The 23,375-nt window shown below is 44.1% G+C and overlaps 11 protein-coding genes across 11 annotated transcripts; 7 read left to right on the plus strand and 4 right to left on the minus strand.

Moving 5' to 3' along the window:
* Positions 1-1,356: 1,356 nt before the first annotated feature.
* Positions 1,357-5,996, plus strand: SAMD00019534_103850 (hypothetical protein; the record flags this gene model as incomplete). The annotated part of the gene is made up of 3 exons (XM_012894223.1): positions 1,357-1,450; positions 1,523-4,900; positions 4,969-5,996. 3 exons carry the CDS (start codon positions 1,357-1,359, stop codon positions 5,994-5,996), a joined length of 4,500 nt encoding a protein of 1,499 aa, XP_012749677.1.
* Positions 5,997-6,400: 404 nt separating this feature from the next.
* Positions 6,401-7,777, plus strand: SAMD00019534_103860 (hypothetical protein; the record flags this gene model as incomplete). Its single annotated transcript, XM_012894224.1, has 2 exons — positions 6,401-6,960; positions 7,051-7,777. Coding segments are annotated over 2 exons (1,287 nt in total), but the record flags the coding sequence as incomplete, so codon positions are not given.
* An 87-nt stretch (positions 7,778-7,864) lies between these two features.
* On the minus strand, positions 7,865-8,962 carry SAMD00019534_103870 (hypothetical protein; the record flags this gene model as incomplete). Its single annotated transcript, XM_012894225.1, has 3 exons — positions 7,865-8,207; positions 8,270-8,655; positions 8,726-8,962. The coding sequence occupies 3 exons, from the start codon at positions 8,960-8,962 to the stop codon at positions 7,865-7,867; spliced, it is 966 nt and encodes a 321-aa protein (XP_012749679.1).
* Positions 8,963-9,123: 161 nt separating this feature from the next.
* SAMD00019534_103880 (hypothetical protein) lies at positions 9,124-11,086 on the minus strand (the record flags this gene model as incomplete). Its single annotated transcript, XM_012894226.1, has 5 exons — positions 9,124-10,101; positions 10,166-10,285; positions 10,345-10,431; positions 10,503-10,547; positions 10,616-11,086. Coding segments are annotated over 5 exons (1,701 nt in total), but the record flags the coding sequence as incomplete, so codon positions are not given.
* Positions 11,087-11,761: 675 nt separating this feature from the next.
* Positions 11,762-13,084, minus strand: SAMD00019534_103890 (hypothetical protein; the record flags this gene model as incomplete). Its single annotated transcript, XM_012894227.1, has 1 exon — positions 11,762-13,084. The coding sequence occupies one exon, from the start codon at positions 13,082-13,084 to the stop codon at positions 11,762-11,764; it is 1,323 nt and encodes a 440-aa protein (XP_012749681.1).
* Positions 13,085-14,312: 1,228 nt separating this feature from the next.
* On the plus strand, positions 14,313-15,012 carry SAMD00019534_103900 (hypothetical protein; the record flags this gene model as incomplete). The annotated part of the gene is made up of 2 exons (XM_012894228.1): positions 14,313-14,815; positions 14,907-15,012. The coding sequence occupies 2 exons, from the start codon at positions 14,313-14,315 to the stop codon at positions 15,010-15,012; spliced, it is 609 nt and encodes a 202-aa protein (XP_012749682.1).
* A 118-nt stretch (positions 15,013-15,130) lies between these two features.
* Positions 15,131-17,114, plus strand: SAMD00019534_103910 (hypothetical protein; the record flags this gene model as incomplete). The annotated part of the gene is made up of 8 exons (XM_012894229.1): positions 15,131-15,217; positions 15,284-15,442; positions 15,501-15,978; positions 16,072-16,200; positions 16,280-16,358; positions 16,429-16,557; positions 16,619-16,769; positions 16,845-17,114. 8 exons carry the CDS (start codon positions 15,131-15,133, stop codon positions 17,112-17,114), a joined length of 1,482 nt encoding a protein of 493 aa, XP_012749683.1.
* A 411-nt stretch (positions 17,115-17,525) lies between these two features.
* On the plus strand, positions 17,526-18,767 carry SAMD00019534_103920 (hypothetical protein; the record flags this gene model as incomplete). Its single annotated transcript, XM_012894230.1, has 2 exons — positions 17,526-17,972; positions 18,042-18,767. Coding segments are annotated over 2 exons (1,173 nt in total), but the record flags the coding sequence as incomplete, so codon positions are not given.
* Positions 18,768-18,899: 132 nt separating this feature from the next.
* SAMD00019534_103930 (hypothetical protein) lies at positions 18,900-20,501 on the minus strand (the record flags this gene model as incomplete). Its single annotated transcript, XM_012894231.1, has 2 exons — positions 18,900-19,709; positions 19,779-20,501. 2 exons carry the CDS (start codon positions 20,499-20,501, stop codon positions 18,900-18,902), a joined length of 1,533 nt encoding a protein of 510 aa, XP_012749685.1.
* A 782-nt stretch (positions 20,502-21,283) lies between these two features.
* Positions 21,284-22,090, plus strand: SAMD00019534_103940 (hypothetical protein; the record flags this gene model as incomplete). Its single annotated transcript, XM_012894232.1, has 2 exons — positions 21,284-21,337; positions 21,419-22,090. 2 exons carry the CDS (start codon positions 21,284-21,286, stop codon positions 22,088-22,090), a joined length of 726 nt encoding a protein of 241 aa, XP_012749686.1.
* A 446-nt stretch (positions 22,091-22,536) lies between these two features.
* Positions 22,537-23,209, plus strand: SAMD00019534_103950 (hypothetical protein; the record flags this gene model as incomplete). Its single annotated transcript, XM_012894233.1, has 2 exons — positions 22,537-22,560; positions 22,625-23,209. 2 exons carry the CDS (start codon positions 22,537-22,539, stop codon positions 23,207-23,209), a joined length of 609 nt encoding a protein of 202 aa, XP_012749687.1.
* Positions 23,210-23,375: the final 166 nt, after the last annotated feature.

Consider the following 23,375-nt stretch of genomic DNA (forward strand, 5'->3'; position numbering starts at 1 on the left):
AATCAAATTCCAATGATATGTTTCAAAGGGGGGGGGGGGGGGGGGTGCTGATGAGTGTTTGACCTGCCTGGCTCCATCCATCAATCAATCCAATTATTCTTTCATTCATTCATTCATTCATTCATTCATTTTAATACATCACCATCATACCTTAGAAGTACAAACACCCCCAACCATCATCACCACCACTAAACACAACAGAACAAACAACCCACAAGCCAACCATGGTTGGGACTCATCTCCAAATCCACACCTTTAGGAGTGAAGAAGGTGATGATGGTTTGTTTGACACTTACATTCATACATACACACACAAACATCATAACCCAAACAAGCCACCACATGAGGCCTCTCTCTTCTTTGCTTTGCAACAACAAAAGCCCCAACCAACTGACTCGAATGTGGTTGTGGGTGTGTTGTGATTTGCTGTCGTGTCGTTTGCAAAGAATGGGTCGAACGAATGATTGTAAGTCACAGAAAGTTATAACATTAAGCCAAAGCAAGCCAATACGACTCCAATCAGGTGATTGTTGTTGAAATGTAACATTCAGTACTTTTATTATTGTAGTTGTTGTAGGTTTACGAAGTGAACTCATTGGGGGCATTCTTCGATAACAAACAGACAAACGATAATAGTGAAGGGCAATGTGATAAGAATGTGATGGGATTGGAAGAAGTCTACGTAAAGAGGATTATATGATGATGGGGTTAGTTAGTAACTGATGATCACAAATGTTATTGTCTTTATATATTTCAATCAACAATGTAGCCAAACAAGTAAGTAGGTATATATATTTGATCAGAATAGAATTGCCAAATTGTGAGTATCTGCAATGTATTAAGTTTGGGATCAAAACGACCTTGCCACTAAATAATTAAGACTCGTCATCTGTTTTCATCATTCAAATATATCGCTACTACTACTCCATCTGAAGCTACTTTTGATGTTGATTGAAGTTGATTGATTGAATGAATAAAGAGATATAGGATACATACATTAAGGTGAGAACGAGGATAAGACTTGTAAATGACACACGAGTCCTTTTTGTTGTTGACGAAAAATGCATTTTTCGTCATTTGCAAAAGAGGTGCATGCTCGTTCACAACTAACCCCAGTCTTTGATTCTTGCTGGATCAGGTGTCCATCAATCATGAATGCCCGGGCATTCAGCTAAACAATATGATCTACTTTAGATATCTTGTAGTGTGTAAGTGGGGATATTGACCAATCTTACCAAAGACACGGCCTTGCCTTGTCTAATCGGTCCTAATAGTATCGATAATATTATTCGTTTCAAACATACAATCATTCAATCAAACAAATAAGAAAGAGATATATATGAAATTGACAATGCCATGCCATTGCCATCATCAACCTTTATTCCTTTGAGTATACGCTCAAACACCCACTTCTTCTTCTTCTTCATCTTCTTGTTCTTCACACTTGGATGTAAGTATCATTGATTGATTGAATGAATGAATGAGGCCAATGAACATGTCACTCACTCACTCATTCAAATAGCTTGCAATGATCACATAACAACTACAACTACAACTACAACTACAACGACAATTACATCGATATATGTTTCACAGACGACTGGAAATGATACTATTGGTAATGGATCACAAGATAGTCCTTATCAAACGATGGGCAAGGCTATGAGTATTGTAACATCGAACAAACAACAAAATCTATACCAATGGTTTGTGTATCTAGACTCTGGAAACTACACAAATCAACAATATTATCAATTACCACCTGGTGACAATATGTTGTCAATATCAACCTATCGATCAACATCGTCATCATCATCATCATCGTTACCAGACATGACATATATTGAAACATTCAACATTAATATAATATGTGGACAAGTGTCAATTGCCAATGTATATGGTCGTCAACTAACATTGGACGTGAACGAGGAGCCTCAGGCACCATGCGCTGGCATCCCCGCCATTCTGAACGTCACCGGTATCAGGTCGAGCAATGTCCAGGCCACCAAGCTAAACTTTGACATCAACCACGATGGCTCCAGCACATTGGTCCAGACACATGTCTACGTGTTCAACAGCTCGATTGGTTTGATGTCCTCTTTCTATAACGGGACATTGTCGATGGACAACTGCACGGTGATGGGTGCCGTCATCAACCCCTGCGTAATGCGCGGCAGCCGCCTGAACATCACCAACAGCGTCCTGTACGACATGATCACCTCGCTCTATAACACTAGTTTCTCAATTGCCAACTGCACATTGTCGCGTACCCAGATCAGGACCGTGGGCTCCAACGGCACGCTGTCCACCTCCCAGGTGCATTACCGCGACACCAGCTTTGAGACGGTTGTCCCATTGTTATTCAACGACAACAGTCAAGTGCACATGGAGTATGTCGCGATGAACTCCATCGACAATCAAGAGACCGTGATATCGGTCGACTCGTCGCGGCTGACCTTCCACAACTTGTACTTTACCAACTGCGCGCCACACGACACCATCATCTTTGCCGTGTCGTCCACGATCATTGGCAGCGTGCTCACGCTGTCCAGCTCGCCCACGCTCAGCTTCCTCAGTCTCTACAACTCGCTCTTTGTCGTGGACATATTCGACGTGAGTATCTACGCGCAGGTGCTCTTCTTTGTGTACATGGACCAGACGAATGCGACCGCACGCTCATCAATCATTGTGACCAATGGACAGTTTTCGCAAATGGGCTTCCCCTTGCAGATGATGCTGGACGGGTCCAACCCCGGCGTGGACCTGACGGCGACGTCCGTGAAGTTCTACGACCTCGACTCGTTCCACTGCAATGGCTGCAACATCAACCTGACCGAGGTGAGCGTCGACACGACCCACGTGTTCAAGGGCTTCCAGCTGACCAACTCGCAGGTCCTCATCGATCAGACTCGGTTCATATCACTCATGTCTCGCGACAATGTCATCACGTTGACCAACAGCACGTTCCTCATTCAAAACACATCGTTCACGTCGTGTAGCACGCCCTTCTCATTCGTGCAGGCCAATGGCGCGCTGCACAACGTGACCACCACAAACATCAACACGCAGACATCCATCGTGTTTGATCGCTCGACCGTGGCCTACCACTCATCGCTGATCTATGGCTACTTCTCCAACGCGGACATCTTCAGCTTCACAGCGTCCAACGTGACATTTGTCAACGTAAAGTTCAAATCATGCAGCTCTGGCTATGGCCTGATGCAGGTGAACACTCTGAGCCACGTGCACCTGGACGACTGCCACGTTGAGGACGGCGGCTTCAATCGACGCACAATCATCACGCAGAACGCCACGCTTACCGCCACACACCTGCGTGTGTTCAACACGTCGCAGATCAAGAACCTGGCCTTCATCGAGATGTTTGATCGCTCAAACGTAGCCATCAACAACATGACCAATCAGAACATGTTCATCTCGTGCATGTTCTTTGTGAACCAGTCCTCCTTTGCACTCACCAACTCGCGTCACTGGCTGGCCATATCGCAGATCATCAGCGCCGTCCAGCAGTCCAACATCTCGATCGACACGCTCACAGTGACAGGCTCGAGTGCCCCGAACATGTTCTCGTTCGTAGGCTGCGACAACATCACTATGAACAACGTGCACGTACTCTACATCTCAATCTTTGGCACGATCATTGACATCAACAAGTCGAACGCGACCATCACCAACCTTGAGATGACCGGACTGATGGCGACCAAAGGCATTGGCATCATGACGCTCGAGTCCAATGTGACCCTGACTGACTCAATCTTTGGAATCAACAATGCCAACCCGCTGTTGCTCATCGAGTGGACGGGATTGCTAATGGACAATGTAACGATCAGTGATGGCGGTGCATCCGTCATTCATATGTCATATAGCGATGTGGTGATGAGAAGCGTCCAGTTCATCGACGTCAGTCCGGACTCATACCTCATTTTGGGCGGAATGATGGACTCATTCATCATGGACCGGTGCACAATTTCGCATTGCGATTGCACCTTTGTTGGCAGATCTCCGCTCTACCTTGAAGGACTGGTATCCAACTGCTCGATTACCAACTCATTGTTTGAGTACAACACGGCGCAGACGGGTGGGGCGATCACAATCCAGAACATCGACACTGATTGCGTTCTGCACAACAACACATTCCACTCCAATCTGGCATCGATTGGAGGCGCGATCTACTTTGAATCGGACCGATACTCTCCAATCGATCCAACAAACAAATTCACAAGGAACTCGGCCACAATCTATGGTCCAGACGTGGCCTCTATGCTCTACGCCGCCAACGCCACCGTTGTCAGTGCCGTGTCAAACAGTGAGCCCATCCAGGTGGAGGTCATGGCATTCGATGGCTACGGCAATCTCTATGGACGTGACGTTGGCGAGGTCATCGTGGTGATCAGCTCGCCCAACACGCCATCATTCCGCAACACATCCTTCACAATGGGTAGCCTGTACGGCGGCCGCAGCGATTTCTACCTCAGCCAGCTCATTGGCCAGTCGGTCAACAGCAACTTCCTGGTGGAGATCGTCGTCGACACGGTGTCGACCACGCTCTCCATCACACTCCCGATGTGTAGCCCCTACCAGTACATCTCGGAGAACTCCACGCTGTGCCAGTTCTGCGATCTCACCAACCAGGTGTACTCAGTGTCGTTGGGTCAATGCGTCTATTGTGACAATGAGCAAAGACATCTGTCCAGTTGCTACAAGGACATCGTCGCGACACAGCCCAACTTCTGGATGTTTGACAATGATGTCAACTCAATACATCCATGCATTCCGGAAATATGTCTTGGTGACAACAATTGCATACCAGAGCACACTGGAATCCTTTGTGGACAATGCACCAGGTCACCAGGTTACAACAAATCAGGGTTATTCTGTTGTAGTAAGTACTCAATCAACCACACACTGGGACTATCCCATCCTCAATGACTAACACGCATTCATTCACAGGTTCCAACAGTGTACTCATACTTATATTCTTCATTGTATATATTGCCATGTTGTCTGCGGTACTGCTGTTCAGACCGACAATGGCCAACTCTTCATTCATTGGAAGTATAATCATATTCTTCCAAACAGCATCGATATTGTTGTTCCCTCAATCACATATATATGTGTTGCCACTGTTCCGTATGTCACTGGACTACATACCATCAGTGTGCTCAACGCCACACGTCAACTACTACGAGAAGGTGGCCATATCGATTGTATCGATGGTCATTGTGGTGATGGTGGCGTCGCCCTCACTGTTGCTGTCCAGGAAGCTGCGCACCGTCCGCCAGGCACAGATACAAGAGAGCCAGCCCATCGCTGGCAGCTTACTGCACGAGTCTCGCGCAATTGGCACCTATCTATGGAGCGCTATTCACTTGTTCTTTGGTCCGCTCGTGTTCAACTTGCTCTCGCTCAGCATGCCCTGCAAGGACGTGGGCGGCAACAAGTACCTCTTGGTGGACAACGACCTGTTGTGTGACAACACGTTTCAAACAGACACGCGCATTGCCTCGATCGCCATGCTGACACTCCTGCTCACAGTTGTGCCCGTGCTCTACGCTCTCAGCCACTACGGCCATCTGATCAGCTGTGTTGGTGAACGCCTGCCACGCCTGCGCAGCACAGCCATCCAGTATAAGAAGCGATGCAGATGGTGGGGCCTGCTACACATGGCCAAGATGACGAGCTACTGTGTTGTGACCTTGGGACTGCTCATGGTGCCAGACTACATGATCATTGGCCAACTCACTCTCGCCACAATATTCTCGACGCTACAGTATCTAGTGCGACCGTACCGCAGCAAAGAGATGAACGAGATTGAGAACATGTCCAACGTGATGGTGCTGATACTATTGGTCGTCTTTTCCAGTCAGAACACATTCACCAGCGTCCAACGCGGTGTGCTCCTCTCAGTACTTTCCGCTTTATTCTTGCTGGCGCCACTCATTCTCAAACTTTCAAAACACCTGACGAGTCGTTTTTGATCAAAGATCTGATCAAGGTGAAGACACACTCAAGATATTGCTCGGTTGATCAAAACTCAAGAACTGAACATAACTATCTCGGTCCTTGGTTCCAGGTCAACCACACTGAGGCCTCGATCCGACGCGATGACCTATGTTCTATTCTACACAAAGACCCTACACACACATACACACTCAAAGTAGTGATCATCTTCCGGTACTACTGGGCTGGGCTGGGCCACTAGTGCCCTGCACCAAGGGCACTTGACATATCAACTGCCTATTCTTGACATAACCGCGACCTGCTTACCTTTGCGAGAAGCCGCATCCATCTTCACATCAACCTTTCAAAGGACCAGTGAGTGACTCAGTCACTCCAACATGAGTTATAATTTTAACATATTCAAAACAAACATATAATATAATATAACAAAATGTATATCTCCTCAACTCTATTTATCTCCTTGTTTATTGTTGGTCTTTGTTTGACTCAGACTCAGGCCCAGGGTCCAGCCTCTCAAGTACTGGCGCTCACTGGAGATCCTACACAGATGCGAGTTAGTTGGTACTCTTTGAAAAAGCCAAAAGCTCCAGTTGTACAATACAGTCTCGAGGCATTCGAACCATCATCATCACTCCAGGATAATTTGGCCATCGCCTCTATTGAGCAGTACACAGAGGAGACTTGGAAGGGTTATTCAGTCACAGGTGTGATGGATCAATTAACACCAATGACCACATACTATTATTCGGTTGGTGATAAGGCTACCAACTTATGGAGCGACCTGGCCAACTTTACAACATCACCATCATTCTCCAATGATACTTTGGTACCATACACGTTTGCTATCTTTGGAGACATGGGAGTATGTACCGAAGAGGTCCAGACCGTCAACAACATCGTCAGTCGTATGGATCAACTAGCCTTTGCCGTCCACATTGGAGACATTGCCTATGCTGATCTCAACGGACTCGAGCCTCTCGTGTAAGTACTCTCCATCAATCATCAAATCGATCACTTTGGAACTATTCGAATCAATCACTAACTCCATCCAAACCCCACTTGCACAAACAGACTTGGCAATCAGACTGTTTGGAACATATTCCTGGAGCAGATTAGACCAATCTCATCGCATATTCCATACATGACTGCCATTGGAAACCATGATATATTGAACTTAGAGAGTGGAATCTATCGCAAGACATTCAACATGCCAAACTCAAACCAGGGCGTCGACACATGGTACTCCTACGATTACATGGGCGTTCACTTTGTTGTTGTCTCCACCGAGCACACTTACCTTGCCAACTCAACACAGCATGCATGGTTGGAGAATGAGCTGAGGACCTACCGTGCTGCCAATCCCGATGGATGGTTGATCATGTACGCTCATCGCCCAGTCTACTGCAGTGCTCACTTCCCATGGTGTGAGGAGGACCCAATGCGCTACATCTACATTGACAGCGTGGAGTACCTGTACCAGCAGTACAACGTCGATGTCTACATCTCTGGCCACTCCCATGTCTATGAGCGCACACTGCCCGTGTACAAGGGTGAGGTGCGTGGCACATACGACGCACCCCTGGCCCCAGTCCACTTGGTCGTCGGTACTGGTGGCAACCAAGAGGGCATCCTGCATCGCTGGCAGGATCAGCCAGTCTGGTCGTCAGGTGTTCGTCTCCTCGAGGCAGGCTTTGGACTCATGTCCGTGATCAACTCCACCAACCTCCACTGGCAATTCATTGACGATGCTACCAACACTGTGACAGATGACATCATCCTAACCAAAGGATACTTCAACTAAAGTGACGCGTCGTCCGTCGACTCTTTTATCTTGTATCTCTTGCATGTGCACGAGTATGTGTGTTGTCGATTCGCTCAGGCTATTCTAGTCTCGCTTCGTCCAACCAAGTCCAGCCAAGCCCTTCTTGATCAAGTCTCCAAAAGTGGATGATTGTGATTGTGATTGCGACTGTGACGATTGTAATGATGGGATGAGCCAAGGTGATTGATCGGCAAGATCATCGACGTAGGATACTTTGGTGAGCGTGAGTGGAAATGGAGGTGCTGTGGCAGGTGCCTTCTGTCGGTCCTGCGCCTTGATTAGATCTCGCAGTTGATCCAATGTCATCTCATGTGATCCTATCCTCTCCAATACCGACACCATTATCCTAACTTGATTGTGAAGAAATGCTCTTGCCTTGATCTCCAATCCAAGTATCTTTACATCCCTGCTTGCCATGTTGATTGTTAGTGCATGCTCGCACCACTGATCGTGTGTCCACACACTTACTTGGGAGGGTTGTTGTATCGCCAGACGTCGGGCACAGGCAGGTCGAGCACTTTGAAGCTTGAGATGGTGCGCTCAGGATTGTTCGCTTGACACTTGGCACTTCGAAAGCTGTTGAAGTTGTGTCTGCCCGTGAGTATGTCGGCGCCTTGTCGCATGAGGTCGACATCCAATGTCTTCTGAATTGCCCAGACTCTATCTTTTAGTTCGAACGGTAGTTGATTGCGATGTAGGCCACTGGTCATCCTATACAGATATGTTCGCGACTTGGCACTGAAGCGACTATGAAACGTATTGTCAACGATCGTCGTTGATATCACTCTCAAGGGATACTCTTGAAAGTTCTGATTGAGTGCCATTGTCATCACATCTGGGTCCATCAAAGGTATCTATTCGCGAATAGTTGGTGTTAGTTGTCGCAAATGATTGAATGAATGAACGAATGAATGAATTAGGTACCTCTTCACCTGTCTTTGATATCCTCTTGTCAATGTCAAAGTGTGCGACTTGGTTTAATGCACTAACACCAGAGTCTGTACGACTGGATCCAACTACTCTTACTGGCGAGCGAATGAACACTTCTAGTGACTCTTCCAACACCTGTTGTACAGGCTTCTTCTTGCACTCATACGCAGTCTTTTGCCATCCAGAGAATGCTGATCCAACATACTCGCATACAATCTTATATCTTGTCATGTCTTGTCTGTCTGTCTGTATCTCTGTGTTCAAGTTTGAATTGACTTTTGAATGCATGTTCGGCGCTTGTCGGCAAAAGAATGTGTTTCCCCGTGGTCTGTTGCCACATGCTGGCGACAAGTCTAGAAACGACTCAACTAGGTCTAGTTCATCATCACTTATTTATTGATTAAAAATGGTGTCTGTTTGATAACTCTGATGAACCATATCTCAATATTCTTGGTACCGGTTACAAGAAGTTTGAAGTCACTGTTGCCTGGTTGGACAGTGTTCTTGAAGACGGCATCAGTGATACTGAATGATGCTGTGGTCAAGTTCTTGGTAAGACCAGCTTGTACAACAGGATCGGTTACCGTAAGCACTCCAGCAACATTGATATATTGCAAAGCCCAAGTGGTGTCCTGATTGTCAAGGTATGTGACCTTGATAGTGACTGGGGTAGCAGCCTGGTTGGCGGGCGACACAAACTCATCATCCAAGTAGAACACAATGGCATTGTTTCCACTTGTCAAGTTTGTTGCTCTGCCCTCATAGGCAATACCATTTGTTGGGTCCAATATCTTGCTGTACTTTGTCGTTCCCTTGACTGTGACGGCACCTGGAGCGACATCCCTCTGAGTCAAGTAGCGCTCATAGTTGTTCACGTAGGGCATGCCCTTCCATGTCAATGGGTAGCTGTTTCCAGACCAGAATGTATCCTGTGCACTACGTAGCTGTGCCCATGCATCGTATGCCTGGCTGGCACTCTTGCCAATCTCCAAGCGCACCCAGTTCCAATGTGCGGCGTACTTGGCAATGTAGCTGTCGGTGGCAACAACGTACAACCAGTTGACACCCATCTGGATGGCCTTGAGGTTGGACATCTTGACGGCGTAGAATAGGTTGGCAGCTGACACCTTGAATCCACAAGCATTGTAGCATTCATTCTCCGTGGCAATCACTCTCTTGGGGTTCTGTTGAAGTGGCCAAGACTTGTTCAACACAAGATATCCATTTGGATCAATTGTATATCCATATGCTGGTATCTGGGACAAATGGAAGTTTGACAACTCAGTGATACCAGTTCTAATTCCCATTCCCTTCTGGACAGCATCACGTGCCAAGAAGTTCTTTGCTTGAGGCCATTGATCAACATCAAACTATTTTTGGTTGGGTGTAAGTGAGTGGAATGGTTCCAGAATTGAGTGATTGAGTGATACATACTGGGAAGTCCTCTCCAGTGTAGACCAACTTGTAAGCATAGTCATCAGATGGATCAGTGTTCTCTCCATTGAAGATGTTTACAAGGTCTTGCATTGCTTGTTGGAACCATGTGTTGAATTCCTGTTTGATTGATTGAGTGAGTGAGTGTGGAACATCAATACATGATTGATCAATCTTACGGTGTAGGTATATCCAGTCTTTGTTGAGAAGTTGCCAATGATGTCAAAGTCAAACTCACACCAATTGAAAGCACCTGGAACATAAATCTTGTTTGATTGATATGATGTTAGTTATTACATCATCCTTGTTCTTGGATGATTCAATCAGAGCTACTTACAAACTTCAATCTGGGATCAGCTCTCATGTTGTTGGTAATGAATAGCTAATGAATGAAAGGACGAGTGATTGTTAGAGGATGGGCAAAGGTCTCGATGGAAAGAATCCACATACATATCTGTATAGTTGCTTGAGTTGACCCCAAACGCATGGGTTCCAAATTGGAAGATGTCCCTCTCCATCATAGTCAACACCAATCACACCAACATTGCAGTAGGATTGAATCCAAGTTGGAGCCCACAGTGCACCACTTGCCCAGATACGCATCCAGAATGGTTTGGTCGTTGAGTTTTGTTCGGCAAACGAGTCAAGTACAAGGTCTTTGACTTGTCCTGGGATGTTGGTAGCATAGACACCTTGCGATGGATTGACTTGACGCCAGGCAATATCAAACACAGAAACATTAATGTTGAGCTTTGTAGTGGCCGACTCTGAGAAGAAACCAGAGTTTGGATATTGAGTTACCCATGAAGGTACCGACCAGTCCTCGCCAATCGATACCGAAGGTGTGGCACCCGATGAGCATACACCAGCCATCACAACAACAGTGATGGCGAATGCCAATAAATATTTTAAATACATCATTGTATATATATCTTTAAGTTTGATTGAATGATTGAATGAGATAGTACGCGTACAAGTGTATTATAAATATTGTCGTGACGAGGAGGTCTCAGTCGACTGAGACCCAATGCACTTGATTGTGGATCAGCTGATGGGAGTAAATGATGCGGAGTGTGGGTTGGGAGAATTGCGGGGGAAGGGGCTGGAAAGGGTTATCCGGTGGCGCCCATTGGTTGTGTCGTTGAGAACGCACCAACATCAATGTTGTGATTGAACATATATATGAGTTACATTGATCTAAAATGGAATGGTGCTAATGTGATTCAGAAGCATCATCTTGACAAAGATATTTATTTATTTGAAAATGAAGTCACGAACTCATTCGTCGACCGATTGATTCGACCTCAACCGGCGTGGGTCAACCCCGACCAGGTAGTCCGTCCATGAGGGTAGGGTGGGGGGAGTTGATGATTGATCGATGTAATGTACCAAACAAATACACAACTCTGTCCACGACTGATGCAATGAATTATTGAATGAATGAATAAGTTAAGAACAACCAATGATTGAATGGTACCAAATATTGTTTAGTTATAAATATATAAATGGGCTGGAGATTGAGGGTGCTATGCGTATGTATATAAGGTTGAAGTGAGTGAGTTTGTCTGACATCACATCAATCAAACAATCAGACTATCATGCTTGATGAGGTTGTGCTTCCAGGTCTTCCAAGACAGGTAGACTTGCTCCGGCAATTTGAGACGAGTCGGCACCACATGGCGATAGCATGATGTCCAATGTCTTGGCCAGGTCCAGATGTAGATGACATTCTGCCAAGGGGTCAGGAGATGATGATGATGAGTGTTGTTTGGTGGCCTCCTCTAGTAATAGCTCCAATTGGTCAATATATTGTTCATTGTCGTCATTTTCGCCAACTACGCTGCCTCTGCCAACACTACTGCTTCCAAGGCTTATTCCATTCTCATCGCAATATGGTTGAGTGATGTTCTCGAGCATTTGGAACAAAAGTTCGACCGAGTGCGGAGAATCTATACTGTCCACGTCAGACTCGGATGAACAGTCGACGGTCGCCCCATCCAACATCTCTATTAGTTCTTCCAGTTTCTCATTTGATTGATGACGTTCCTTCTTCTCTCCATCCAGTTTGTTCGTATAATGTACAGGTATATCTTCTTCTTGTTGTTGTTGTTGATGTTGTTGCAGCGCCACTATCCTGTCTTGCTCCTCGGTCAACAGTTCACCAACACCATCGTAGGGGTCGTCCTCAATGTATGGTTGTTCGGTTAAAAGCTCTCCAACTCCATCATACAAGTCATTGAGTATGAATGGTATCTCGGTCAGCAGCTCGCCGACACCATCATAGGGGTCGTCGTCTTGTGCATCAACTTTGGCCAAAGCCAAGGTGTCATCTTGGGTCTTGGATATTGCTTGTTGATGTTCCGGAACATAATTAAAGATTATCTCTTGTTGATCAATCATTTCTAGTTGGGCGATCAGTTCATCTCTGGCGGTGGCCTCGGCAGTGTTGGCCATGGCGGCCTCTTCCACGGCGGCGACGACGGCGGTCGTTTCCACCAGCCGGCTGGCAGTCTCCTCCATCTCGTTGTTGATGCTCTCGATGACCTCCTCTTCGACCTCCTCCCCATCGGGGTCCAGGTAGATGACCGGTTTCATCATCTCCATTGTCAGTGGCTCTCTTGTTATTGGACAAGTGTCGTGGTTGGACAGCCACTTCTCGATCTTTTCCTTCTCAAAGAAGTGGCCATATGGAGAGTACATGGGTTTGTTCAACTTGTGCATTCCGATTGGGAAGTATATCTTATCGCCTGGCTCCTCCTCTTCATAATCCTCTTCATTGAAACGTTTAATTATATCGTCAAAGTTGTTCTCGTACTCCTCTTCTTCTTGTTCCTGTTGGTCGCCGCCACCCTGTATTGATGTATCTTCATTCTCCACTTCCTCGTCAACCTGACCAACAACTATATTCTCTTCTTCCATCATCATCTTTATAAATATATATATATATGTATAGTCTATAACAAACAAACTCTCTAAGTCTTAACAACTACTTGATTCAATATAAGTTGACGCGTGTCTACTAGTGTCGTGTATGTCTGTATGTCTGTATGTCTGTACATCCATCCATCAATCCATCCATCACCTATCCATTACATTCTTCTCTCCCATCAATGACAGAGGCAATGGGGACGTGTTGTGTGTATGTCCATCCATCCCAACCATTCATTCATCGTCGCTATTGTTGTTGTGACCAACCAGACATTGAATATAGATGCTGTTGGCTGCTACTACTACTACTACCGCACTATCCTATCCACAGCAACACACCTTTGGCATCAGCATCATCTTATAAGAAGTAATGTATCAATTTAAATTATCACTATGTTTCATAGTGATACGAAGAGAGTGAGTGAGTGAGAGTGAAAGTGGTAGGTGTGAGTGTTGTTGGTGTTACAATTATAGAACTTCCTTCCACCTCTTCACTTCTAACAAATACATTATCCATTACCACCCCCTTACTACAGTCACACAACCAACACCAACACCAACACCAACGATGTCCTAAGATATTGGTCAATTGATGGACATAAGTTAGTGAGTAGTAGTAGTAGTTATTATTATCATAGTCCACAAACCAACTACACAATGTTTAAAAGCTTGTTATGTTAATATCACTAAGAATAGACTCTAGAGTGAGTGTATATTGACTACTATAGTAATAGATTGATTGAATGACTGATTGATTGATTTAAGTTACTGATCAAATAAAGTATGTTGTGTATTGTGTATTGTGTTGTTGTCATCATACTTAAATAAATGACTTATTATTATTATCCTTGTTGTTGTTACAACGGTGATAAACAACTTTAAAGTATAGACCTGCCTTTGACTTGTTGAAGTACGTCATAACTTCTTTCTCTCCTTTATTTCTGTGCTTCTCCAACAGCTCATTAATTAAGCAATACAACATAATTAAACGCCACGACACTCTGATGATGTATTACCAAATCAGGATGAATTTGATAAATTGCTTATCAACACGTAATGTTGAAGTTACCCTTGTCCTCACACATATCCTTTATTCATTCAAACGACCCTAATTATAAATAGCATCATAGGAAGGAGAAGACTATCCACACAAATACAATCAATCAATCAGTCAAACGATCATCATAAACATACATAAACAACATAATATAATATAACAATGTCTTCATCACCAATTCAAACAAACTTTGATACGATCAGAGCCGCAAAGGTTGTGGCCTTGGCCGCAACAGGAGCATTCGCTGCTACTGCATGGGCTATTCACTTTAGAGAGGTGCCAAAGTTGGTGACCTCTCTGACAGACTCTTCAAAGAAGGCCTTCTTGGATAGCTTTGTAAAGATGTACAGCACCTACAAGCCACCACAAGTGTCAATGCTTGCCATTGCCACTGTAGCCTCTGCATACGTAGCCTCCAAGGACAGACAATGGCTGCCAGTCACCCTGTTAGCCGCATTGCCAGGCCTATACACCGTTATCTTCATGGAGCCCAGTATCAACAAGCCACTCTATACCATGCAGCAGAATGCTCAACAGATCGAAGAAGTTGACTCCAAGAAACTAGGCAAAATGATGCAACAATGGAAGATAAGACATCTCACACGTACAGTGATCTCCACTGCCACCATTGGAGTAATCCTACTTCTTAAGCCATTCGTATCAAAGTAACAGAACTACTTGTTATTCCATCATATTAATGAATATAATTATATTTGTATATACCTTCAACTTGTCTAACTTTAATCATCTATCTAGATTGTTGTGTGAGGGTATGTCTTGCGAGGGTATGTTTCCATTCGTTTTCTTGTTCTCAAAGTCGAACGAAAGTGCTGGTCCCCTTCACTTGTCAATGCAAATGTAACATTGTTTGATCATATAATATATAGATACATACAAGATAATAAGAAACAAACAAAGACATGCCTAGATACCTTTGTTTGTTTGTACAACAATACCCTACTTTTAGGTTCAGGGAGTTGATGTCCGTGGCAGAGATGTTCGGAATCCCAGTGGAATACGATGTGACAAAGGTGTTTGAAGTAGAGTCCGAAGACACTGGTATATCTGTATGTTATGTTAATGATGATATGTTGTGTAACATTGTAATTTACATGTCAATCATTCAATAATAGACTCCATTCTTCTATGTAAATATACCATCGGATGAGGATGTAAAGAGAATATGCAGCAGGGCAGTGTTGGTAAAGGCATTCTATCGTGTATGGGCAGAGTCACCAACCTATGATGGCATACTCAACGACCTAACGACAAACTATGACAACGAGTTGCTGGTATGTACATTGACCTTGTACTTGAGGACCATCATACTTACCATCGACGCGACATTAGACAAACTTCCACAAGGATAAGGAGTGGAAGATTAGATTCGATGCATTTGGAAGACGATATACAAAGGAGGAGCAGCTGGAGAGGATACACAAGTTGAAGGTCACAGCACTGTGGGCGAATGGAAAGGTGTCGATGAAGCCAAGTGGAAACGCAGAGTACGTGCTGTGGGGACTGATCGAGAACAATGGAGTGTCGATGGATCTCAATCGTCCACCTCTCATGATATACTTTGGCATTCAAATTGCCGAGGGTAATCGCGATGCCATCACCAAGTTCAATCTGCAGGAGCGCAAGTATCTTGGCACCACTTCCATGGATCCAGAGCTATCGTTGGTCAGTGCAAACATGGGCCATGTGCGTCCTGGCTCCTTTGTCCTCGACCCATTCGTCGGAACAGGCAGTTTCATCCTGATCAGTTCACACTTTGGCGCACAAACCCTTGGATGTGACATTGACATTGGTGCAATGAGAAAGACAAGTATGTTTGTTGGCACCAACAACAACATCATTATGGAACAATGATGGCCATTTGACTGACGCATACATTACATTGTTCCATCAATTATTATAGAGGCATGCAACTTGGAGACCAACTTTGAACAACTTGGACTGCTGCATCAACTCCAAGGAATGGTGTTGTGTGATAACTCGATACCACCTTGGAGGGAGGTACCAATCATTGATGCCATCATCACCGATCGTATGTCATTAATGTCCATATTCGTGCACCAATCAATCATTCACATTGTTAACAATAATCCCTCCAATCAATCAAATAGCACCCTATGGAATTAGAGCTGGAGCAAAGCGTATTGGACCAAACAAGAATAGACGACACAAGGCACCTCCAGAGGGAATGTAAGTTGTCATGTCGATACGGACTTGGACTTGAACTGCCAACCAGCCGTACTAACTTCTTATTTATTAGTAAATGGTCATTTATGCCACAATCAACAGATTACAAGGTACCAGATGTGATGGCTGACCTATTGGAGCTTGCAGCAAAGATGTTGGTAATTGGTGGCAAGTTGGTCTATTGGCTTCCAACAACTCCAGAGTATGTATTTCATTATTGTTGTTCATGATTGGATACTTACCTGACCCTTCTCATTATTTAGATTCAAGGAGACTGATTTGCCCAAGCATCCATGTTTGAAGATGATTTCCAACTGCTTGCAAATACTTACTATGCGATGGGGAAGAAGACTGATAACAATGGAGAAGGTGTTGGACTTTGATCCAATCGCACACGACAAGTCAAAGTTGACCGTAAGTGTAAAGAAGATGGATGTCGACATCCAATCACAATCAATCAACTGACCTCAACTTCACACGAACGAATAGAAATTCGACTTGGGACAGATTGAACCTCAACATTGTGACTTGAGGGACAAGGTGTTTAGGAAGGGTGATCACACACAGGAGAAGTCAAAGAGGCAGGTGAAGAAGGAGATGAAGAAAGATTCAATCAAGTCCTATCACAAGGAAGACGACACATCTACTGACAATAACGAAGAAGAGTTGCAAACTACCAACTCAACAACCTCGACTACATCGACCACCACAACGACAACAGAGTCCTTTGATTCGACGCCGGAAATCAACGAACAATAACCTAAAGACCACATATATGTTTGATTGGACAAACAATCAAGCCCCAACAACGCATTGGAAAAACAGTGTTCCTTATTTATTATTTATTTATAACTTACCACATTTGTTACAAAAAAGGAAATAATTAGAAGTCCTCCTGTCTTCCCAGGTGGAACCTTGAGTGGTTGTATTTTATTGTGTTGTTGTGCTCACAACCATGTAGTCGAGATTTATTTGTATTCAAAGTGGTGGGTCAATCCAAACTTAATGTGTTAGTACTGTAGGGCTTGTGGAAGTGGAGTTGTTCAACCCCAATAACTTCAATCAGAGTTACAATTACAATCTAATATAATGAATGCTCTAATTCATTCATCCATAAGTTGAAGCAATATTATAATATAAGTATTTATTGATTATCTACATAATAACTCAATGAAGATGAAGATGAATAATAATAATACTTCCAATGACAATGATAATTTCAAAATTGAAATTCATCGATCACCATCAGACTATAATGAATCCATAGTTCCTGATATTGACAATAATTTATCAAGTAGTAGTGGTAGTAATAGTAGTAATATTAGTAATAATAGTAATAATAGTAATAGTGATAATATTGATAATAATAATTTGTCAACTTCAACAATACCATTACATGTTACACTTGGAGGTATAAAGGTCGAGGATCCAAATGGAAATATATTACCTTTTGTTAGTTTATGGGAGAATAGAAGATGTGTTGTAGTTGTATTTAGAAGATTCGGTTGCTTTGTTTGTCGACTACAAGCATTGGATGTATCATGTCTGAAACCTCAACTTGATAAGTTGGGTATTAGTCTAATAGGTATTGGATTCGATGCTGAAGGAATGAAAGATGTAAGTTCCATCTCTCAATCAATCACTTCCTTCACTGATTACTCACTCAATTTTACTTTTATTTGATAGTTTATCGATGGTAACTACTTCTCTGGCGAGTTGTTCTTGGATAGGAACAAGTCATTGTATAGGACTCTGAGGCTCAAGAAGATGGGCCTGAAAGCAACGATCAATGGTGTTGCAAAGACTCACTTTAAGATTTATAGGATATTGAGGAAGGAGATACCTCATGATTATAAAGGTGATGGATGGCAACTGGGTGGATACTATGTAATGGGTCCACAGCCCCAAGGAATGCACTATGAAGCTAGACAACGAACCTTTGCCGATACATTCGATATGAACATGTTACTTAAGGCTTGTAATCAACCTTATCCAGAGATACTGCCACCTCACTTGGTATCAAAATCTACAGCCACTGATGACGAGGAGTCTAAACATCAAACTGGTCTGGATGAGAACATTACACTTCCAAAGCCACTTACACTATCGAGGAATACTTCTCTTCACTTTGGACTACCAATGACCTCTTCCCCTATTGATTCAATTGCCAGTACTAAGACCAATTCAAATCATTCATCGCCAAAGTTGATATCACCAAGTCGCTTGAGTGAATCACCAAGGTTGGCACAACAAACAATCATCACTCCACTCCATTTGGACCCAGTAGCATCAATCAACACAGTAACGTCAACATCCAAAGCCACTACCTTTGGTCAAATGTCCAAACATCAATCAAGGCGACCATACGGCGGCAAGCTCACAACATTGAAGCCAGCTGCTACAGTACCATATTGATTGACTTATTGATTGAATAAAGTGTACACTACGAGAGTAGCTATCCTCTCGACCTAATTAATCTGTTTGATAAAGTGTAAATGTGATCTTGTTATAAAGTGTATTTGGATATCATCGTCATCACAACGTTTAGATATCCTTGAGTGATTGCCAGACAGCACTGTTGCACTTGAATCCAGAGCCAAATGCCAACTGCCAGACCTTCTCTCCACTCTTGACGTGGTGCTGCTTCTCAATAAAGTTGAGCTCGTACCAAATGGACGAGGAACTGGTGTTTCCGTAACGGTAGAGGGTGGCGCGCGATGGCTCCACGTCGTACTCGGACAGGTTGAAGTTCTGCTCCAGTCCATCAATGACGGCACGACCACCGGCATGGATACAGAAGTGATCAAAGGCCTTCTTGAAGTTGGGCACGTAGGGCTGGATCTTCTTGGACGACAGCTTGCGGTAGCACAGATGCAGGAAGAACTTGATCTGCTCGCTCATTGGCAGCACCATTGGGCCAAGGATTGTAAGGTTGGTCTTGAGGGCCTCACCGACGACGGCCATCAGGTCGCGACCGGTGGCCAAACGCACACCCTTGTTGCCCTGGCAGTCCTCGGTTTGGTAGACGGCGTTGTAGGCAGTGTCGTGAGCCTTGGTGACACGGACCGAGGCGAGCAGCTTGTACTTGCCAGTCCAGTAGTACTTTGACTTGTTGGACAGCATGATGGCAGCGCCACCCATACGGAACAGTGTGTTGGTCAGGAGCATAGCCTTCTCATTGCCGCGATACCAGTTCTGAGTGATGTTCTCTGTTGAGAGTACCACTGCAATGGCATTCTTGTGAACCTGGAGCAATTGCTTGGCCAGGTCAATCGAGACAACACTTGCAGAGCATCCCATACCTGAAAGGTTGTAGCTTAGAATATCATGTCTCATCTTGTACTTGTTAATCATCTATAAAGTTGAAGTTGAGTTAGTGATAGGTGTTACATCGTGATGAGTTGATTGAATGAATGAACATACCATTGCAGCTAGCGATGGGGTTGGATTGAATAGACTGCAATTGACGATGAGGATGTCGATGTCTTGTGGTCTAATCTTGGTCTTGGCGAAGAGTTCGTCGAGACAGCCAGAGAGAACCATGTCGGACTCTTGACGAGCGGACTCCATGCTAGTGTCGGGCACAGGCTTGGTGATTCCGGGTGGGAAATAGGTGTCGTTTCCGAGACCAGTACGATAGAGGAGCTTCTTCTGGAACTCGATCGAGTCCTTGTCGAACCAGCCGACGTGCTCAGTGTGCTTGACAAAGAACTCGTGAGTGATCTTGTACTTGTCGTCTGGCTGGAAGACAGAGAAGTCGACGAGGTAGACGGGCTTGCGACGCTTGGACATCAGTACCGAGACGACCATGATAATGAGCAGCAATGAGCCAAAGGCGATGGACAGCGCCACGTAGATGGTGGTGGGCTCCTGGTTGATGAACTCGTGGATAAGCATGTCCTGGAACTTGTTGAACACGTCCAGGAACAGCTCGCTCCTGTTGTACACGTAGGCAATGTTGACGACGATCACAGGGATCAACAAAACGATGAAACTTATGAATGAGTTGGTCTTCCATGCCGAGTAACCAGTCTTGACCTCTGTCAAGTTTGCCGCTCTATCTGGGTAGTAATAGGACTTGACCTCCTCTACAGGTGGAGCCGGCTTCTTCTGCTCCTGCTGCTGTTGTTGCTGCTGTTGTTCCATTTTTTGAAACTAAATATCTAAACACAACTTGTAATATATTAATGTAATAGTATAAGTATATGTATGTTGTGTGTGTGTATGTTTGAAATGATAATGAATGAATGGGGGTTGGTGTTGATTGTCAAGTTGATTCGCCGACCCATCTGCATACGTGGACTAACCTATATGCATGGGACAATGCCCACTTTTTTATCACAACTCAAGGTGAATCTTAAGTTCTAGAACTTAAGCGCCACACTGTGCCTTCTTTGGGTCAAAAGAGGGTTAAAGCTCAACTTTTTAAATTAAATTAAAATTCGACCCCTCTCACCTTGTTCAATTTCTGTTTGATCACCTGATTTGCGATGTCCATGTCTCCTGTCTATTGTCGCCATTATGATCATGTGACAAAATATAAGGGCAGGGGTAGGGTAAGTAATGGTAGCCCAATGTTTGAAATAGACATACATCATCATCATAGACTGCATTCATTCATTCATTCAATCTCTCTCTTTGGTCGAAACGTTGGTTGCTTGGATCTTGGTATTCTTTCTTGTTCATTCACACACACTCTCACAAATACAACAATATCTGGCTTTGGTGTTGACAACAAGCAACAACAAACACACCCACCTTTTGTGATGTTGGTCCCACTTACCAAACTTGGTGGGGCGTCTTGCTTCCAATATCCACTCACTCCTAAACAAGGATGATGCATAAGACTGAGTGATGTTCATTCATATCTTAATTAATACATTCATATTAGTATTATATCATTCAACAAAGAAACAAATATTCTAACAATGTCTAATGCAAAGATTGAATTCTATGGTTGTGGATCACCAAATGTTGTGAAGGTGAGTAGTTCAATACATTCATCATGCTTTCATTGAGAGAATAATGATGGTGACTTACCTTAACATATACTTTGACGACAGGTACATCTATTTTTCAAAGCCCTTGGAGTACCTTTCAATTACCATGAGGTAAAGTGGAGAGATGGAGAGCAGTACAAACCAGAGTTTGTAAAGATCAATCCAAACTCAAAGTTGCCGGCAATTGTTGACCATGATGTTGCCGGTGGACCAATCACCGTGTTTGAAAGTGGCAACATTCTATTGTACTTGGCAAACAAGTATGGCAAGTTCATCCCAAACGTCCAGACTGATTTGCAAGGTCACACCGAGGTGATGAACTGGTTGTTCTGGCAGATGGCCAACCTCGGTCCAATCTTTGGCAACTGGTACCACTTCTCTGTGTACGCGCCTGAGAAGTACCAGTACTCAATCACCAGGTTCACCAACGAGCTGTCTCGTCTGTTCCATGTGCTCAATCGCACATTAGAGACACGCCACTTTGTAGCAGGCAACGAGTACACCATTGCTGACATGGCTATCTTCCCATGGGCTAGAATCTACAACTTTGTTCCAGGTTGCACCAAGGAGGAATTCCCCAACCTCGATGCCTACATCACTCGCATCAAACAGATAAAGTCTGTCCAAGAGTTTGAGGCGTACGAGGCCGAGCAGAATGCCAAGAACCCTCGTACAGAGCCAACTGAGGAGCAACGCAAGAACATGTTTGGTGTTGATGGCAGGAACACAAAGTAGACTCTAAGTGGAGGTTCTTCCTCCTTATTCAAGATCAAATCAACTATATGGAGTGTTGTTGCGATCTTCAACGATGTTCCATTGACCTTTGTAAATACATATGACTTCTTCGGCTTCATTCCTCTAACCACGAGGTGTGCTTGCGGAATGCAGTCGATCGTTCGGAAATCAATTTTGAAGATCATGATCAACTGAAAAACCTTCATCAGTTCCATCTATTCTGGAACCCACGGTTACAACTTTGCCAAAGAGTTTGTCAAAGGACATCCCTTGACAGATGTCATCTAATTACCCTGAGTGTAGAGTAGGTAGTCTATTATTATTTAAAGGTTGACGTCAGTGATCTTCAATCATCAAATCAACAAATCAACAAATCAATCAATCAATCAAATCAACTAAATAATACAAGTTAAATCCAATAACTAATACTTACATATCTCCAAACAATGTCCACTCCAACTCTATTCTATGTATGTTTCTCCTACACAATCATTTGATTGATTGCCAGTGATTCTAACAATAATCCACTCATAGTTTGATGGCCGCGCTCGTGGTGAGGTCTCCAGACTCCTCTTTGCCTACTCTGGTAACAAGTATACCGATTCTCGTAATCCATTCCCATTGCAGGATGAGTTGATCGAGAAGTCAACTTTTGGAAAGCTTCCATATTATGAGGATGAGAATGTCCACCTTGCTCAGTCTGTGGCCATTGAGTTTTATCTTGCCGATCATCTCGGTCTGACCGGCTCCAACACCATAGAGAAGGCCCAGATCCTCCAATACACTTTGTTGCCAGGTGACCTGTATGTACCATACTTTGCCGCATTCTTGGCCAACGACGAGCCTGCTTTGAAGACCTTTGCCAGTGAGACCTCACCCAAGGTATTCAAGAAGTTGGAGGCTCTTCTCATTAAGGCAGGTGGCTCATATCTTGTCAATAACAAGTTCAGCTGGGCAGACATTAGCATCTTCAACTTGTTGGACTTCTTCCATCAGCAACCAGGTAACCTTGTTGAGGTACTCCAGCCATTCCCAACATTGCTCGCCTACCACAAGAAGATTGGATCAATTCCACAGATTGCTGAGTACCTTAAGAACAGAGCCACAACGGTCTTCTAATGATGATGGACATATCTAAATAAACATTGTAGTATCCTATCTATCTTATTATTATTTGTTATATCTTTAGAACTTGAATATATGAATTAATGAATGAATGAAAGAATGAATGGATGGTGCACAATGAAGAGGGTGTGAGTTAGACAAGTGATTGAGATTGCTTTAT

Source organism: Acytostelium subglobosum (genome assembly GCF_000787575.1).
Source record: "Acytostelium subglobosum LB1 DNA, scaffold: scaffold27, whole genome shotgun sequence".
NCBI classification, from domain to species: Eukaryota; Evosea; class Eumycetozoa; order Acytosteliales; family Acytosteliaceae; genus Acytostelium; species Acytostelium subglobosum.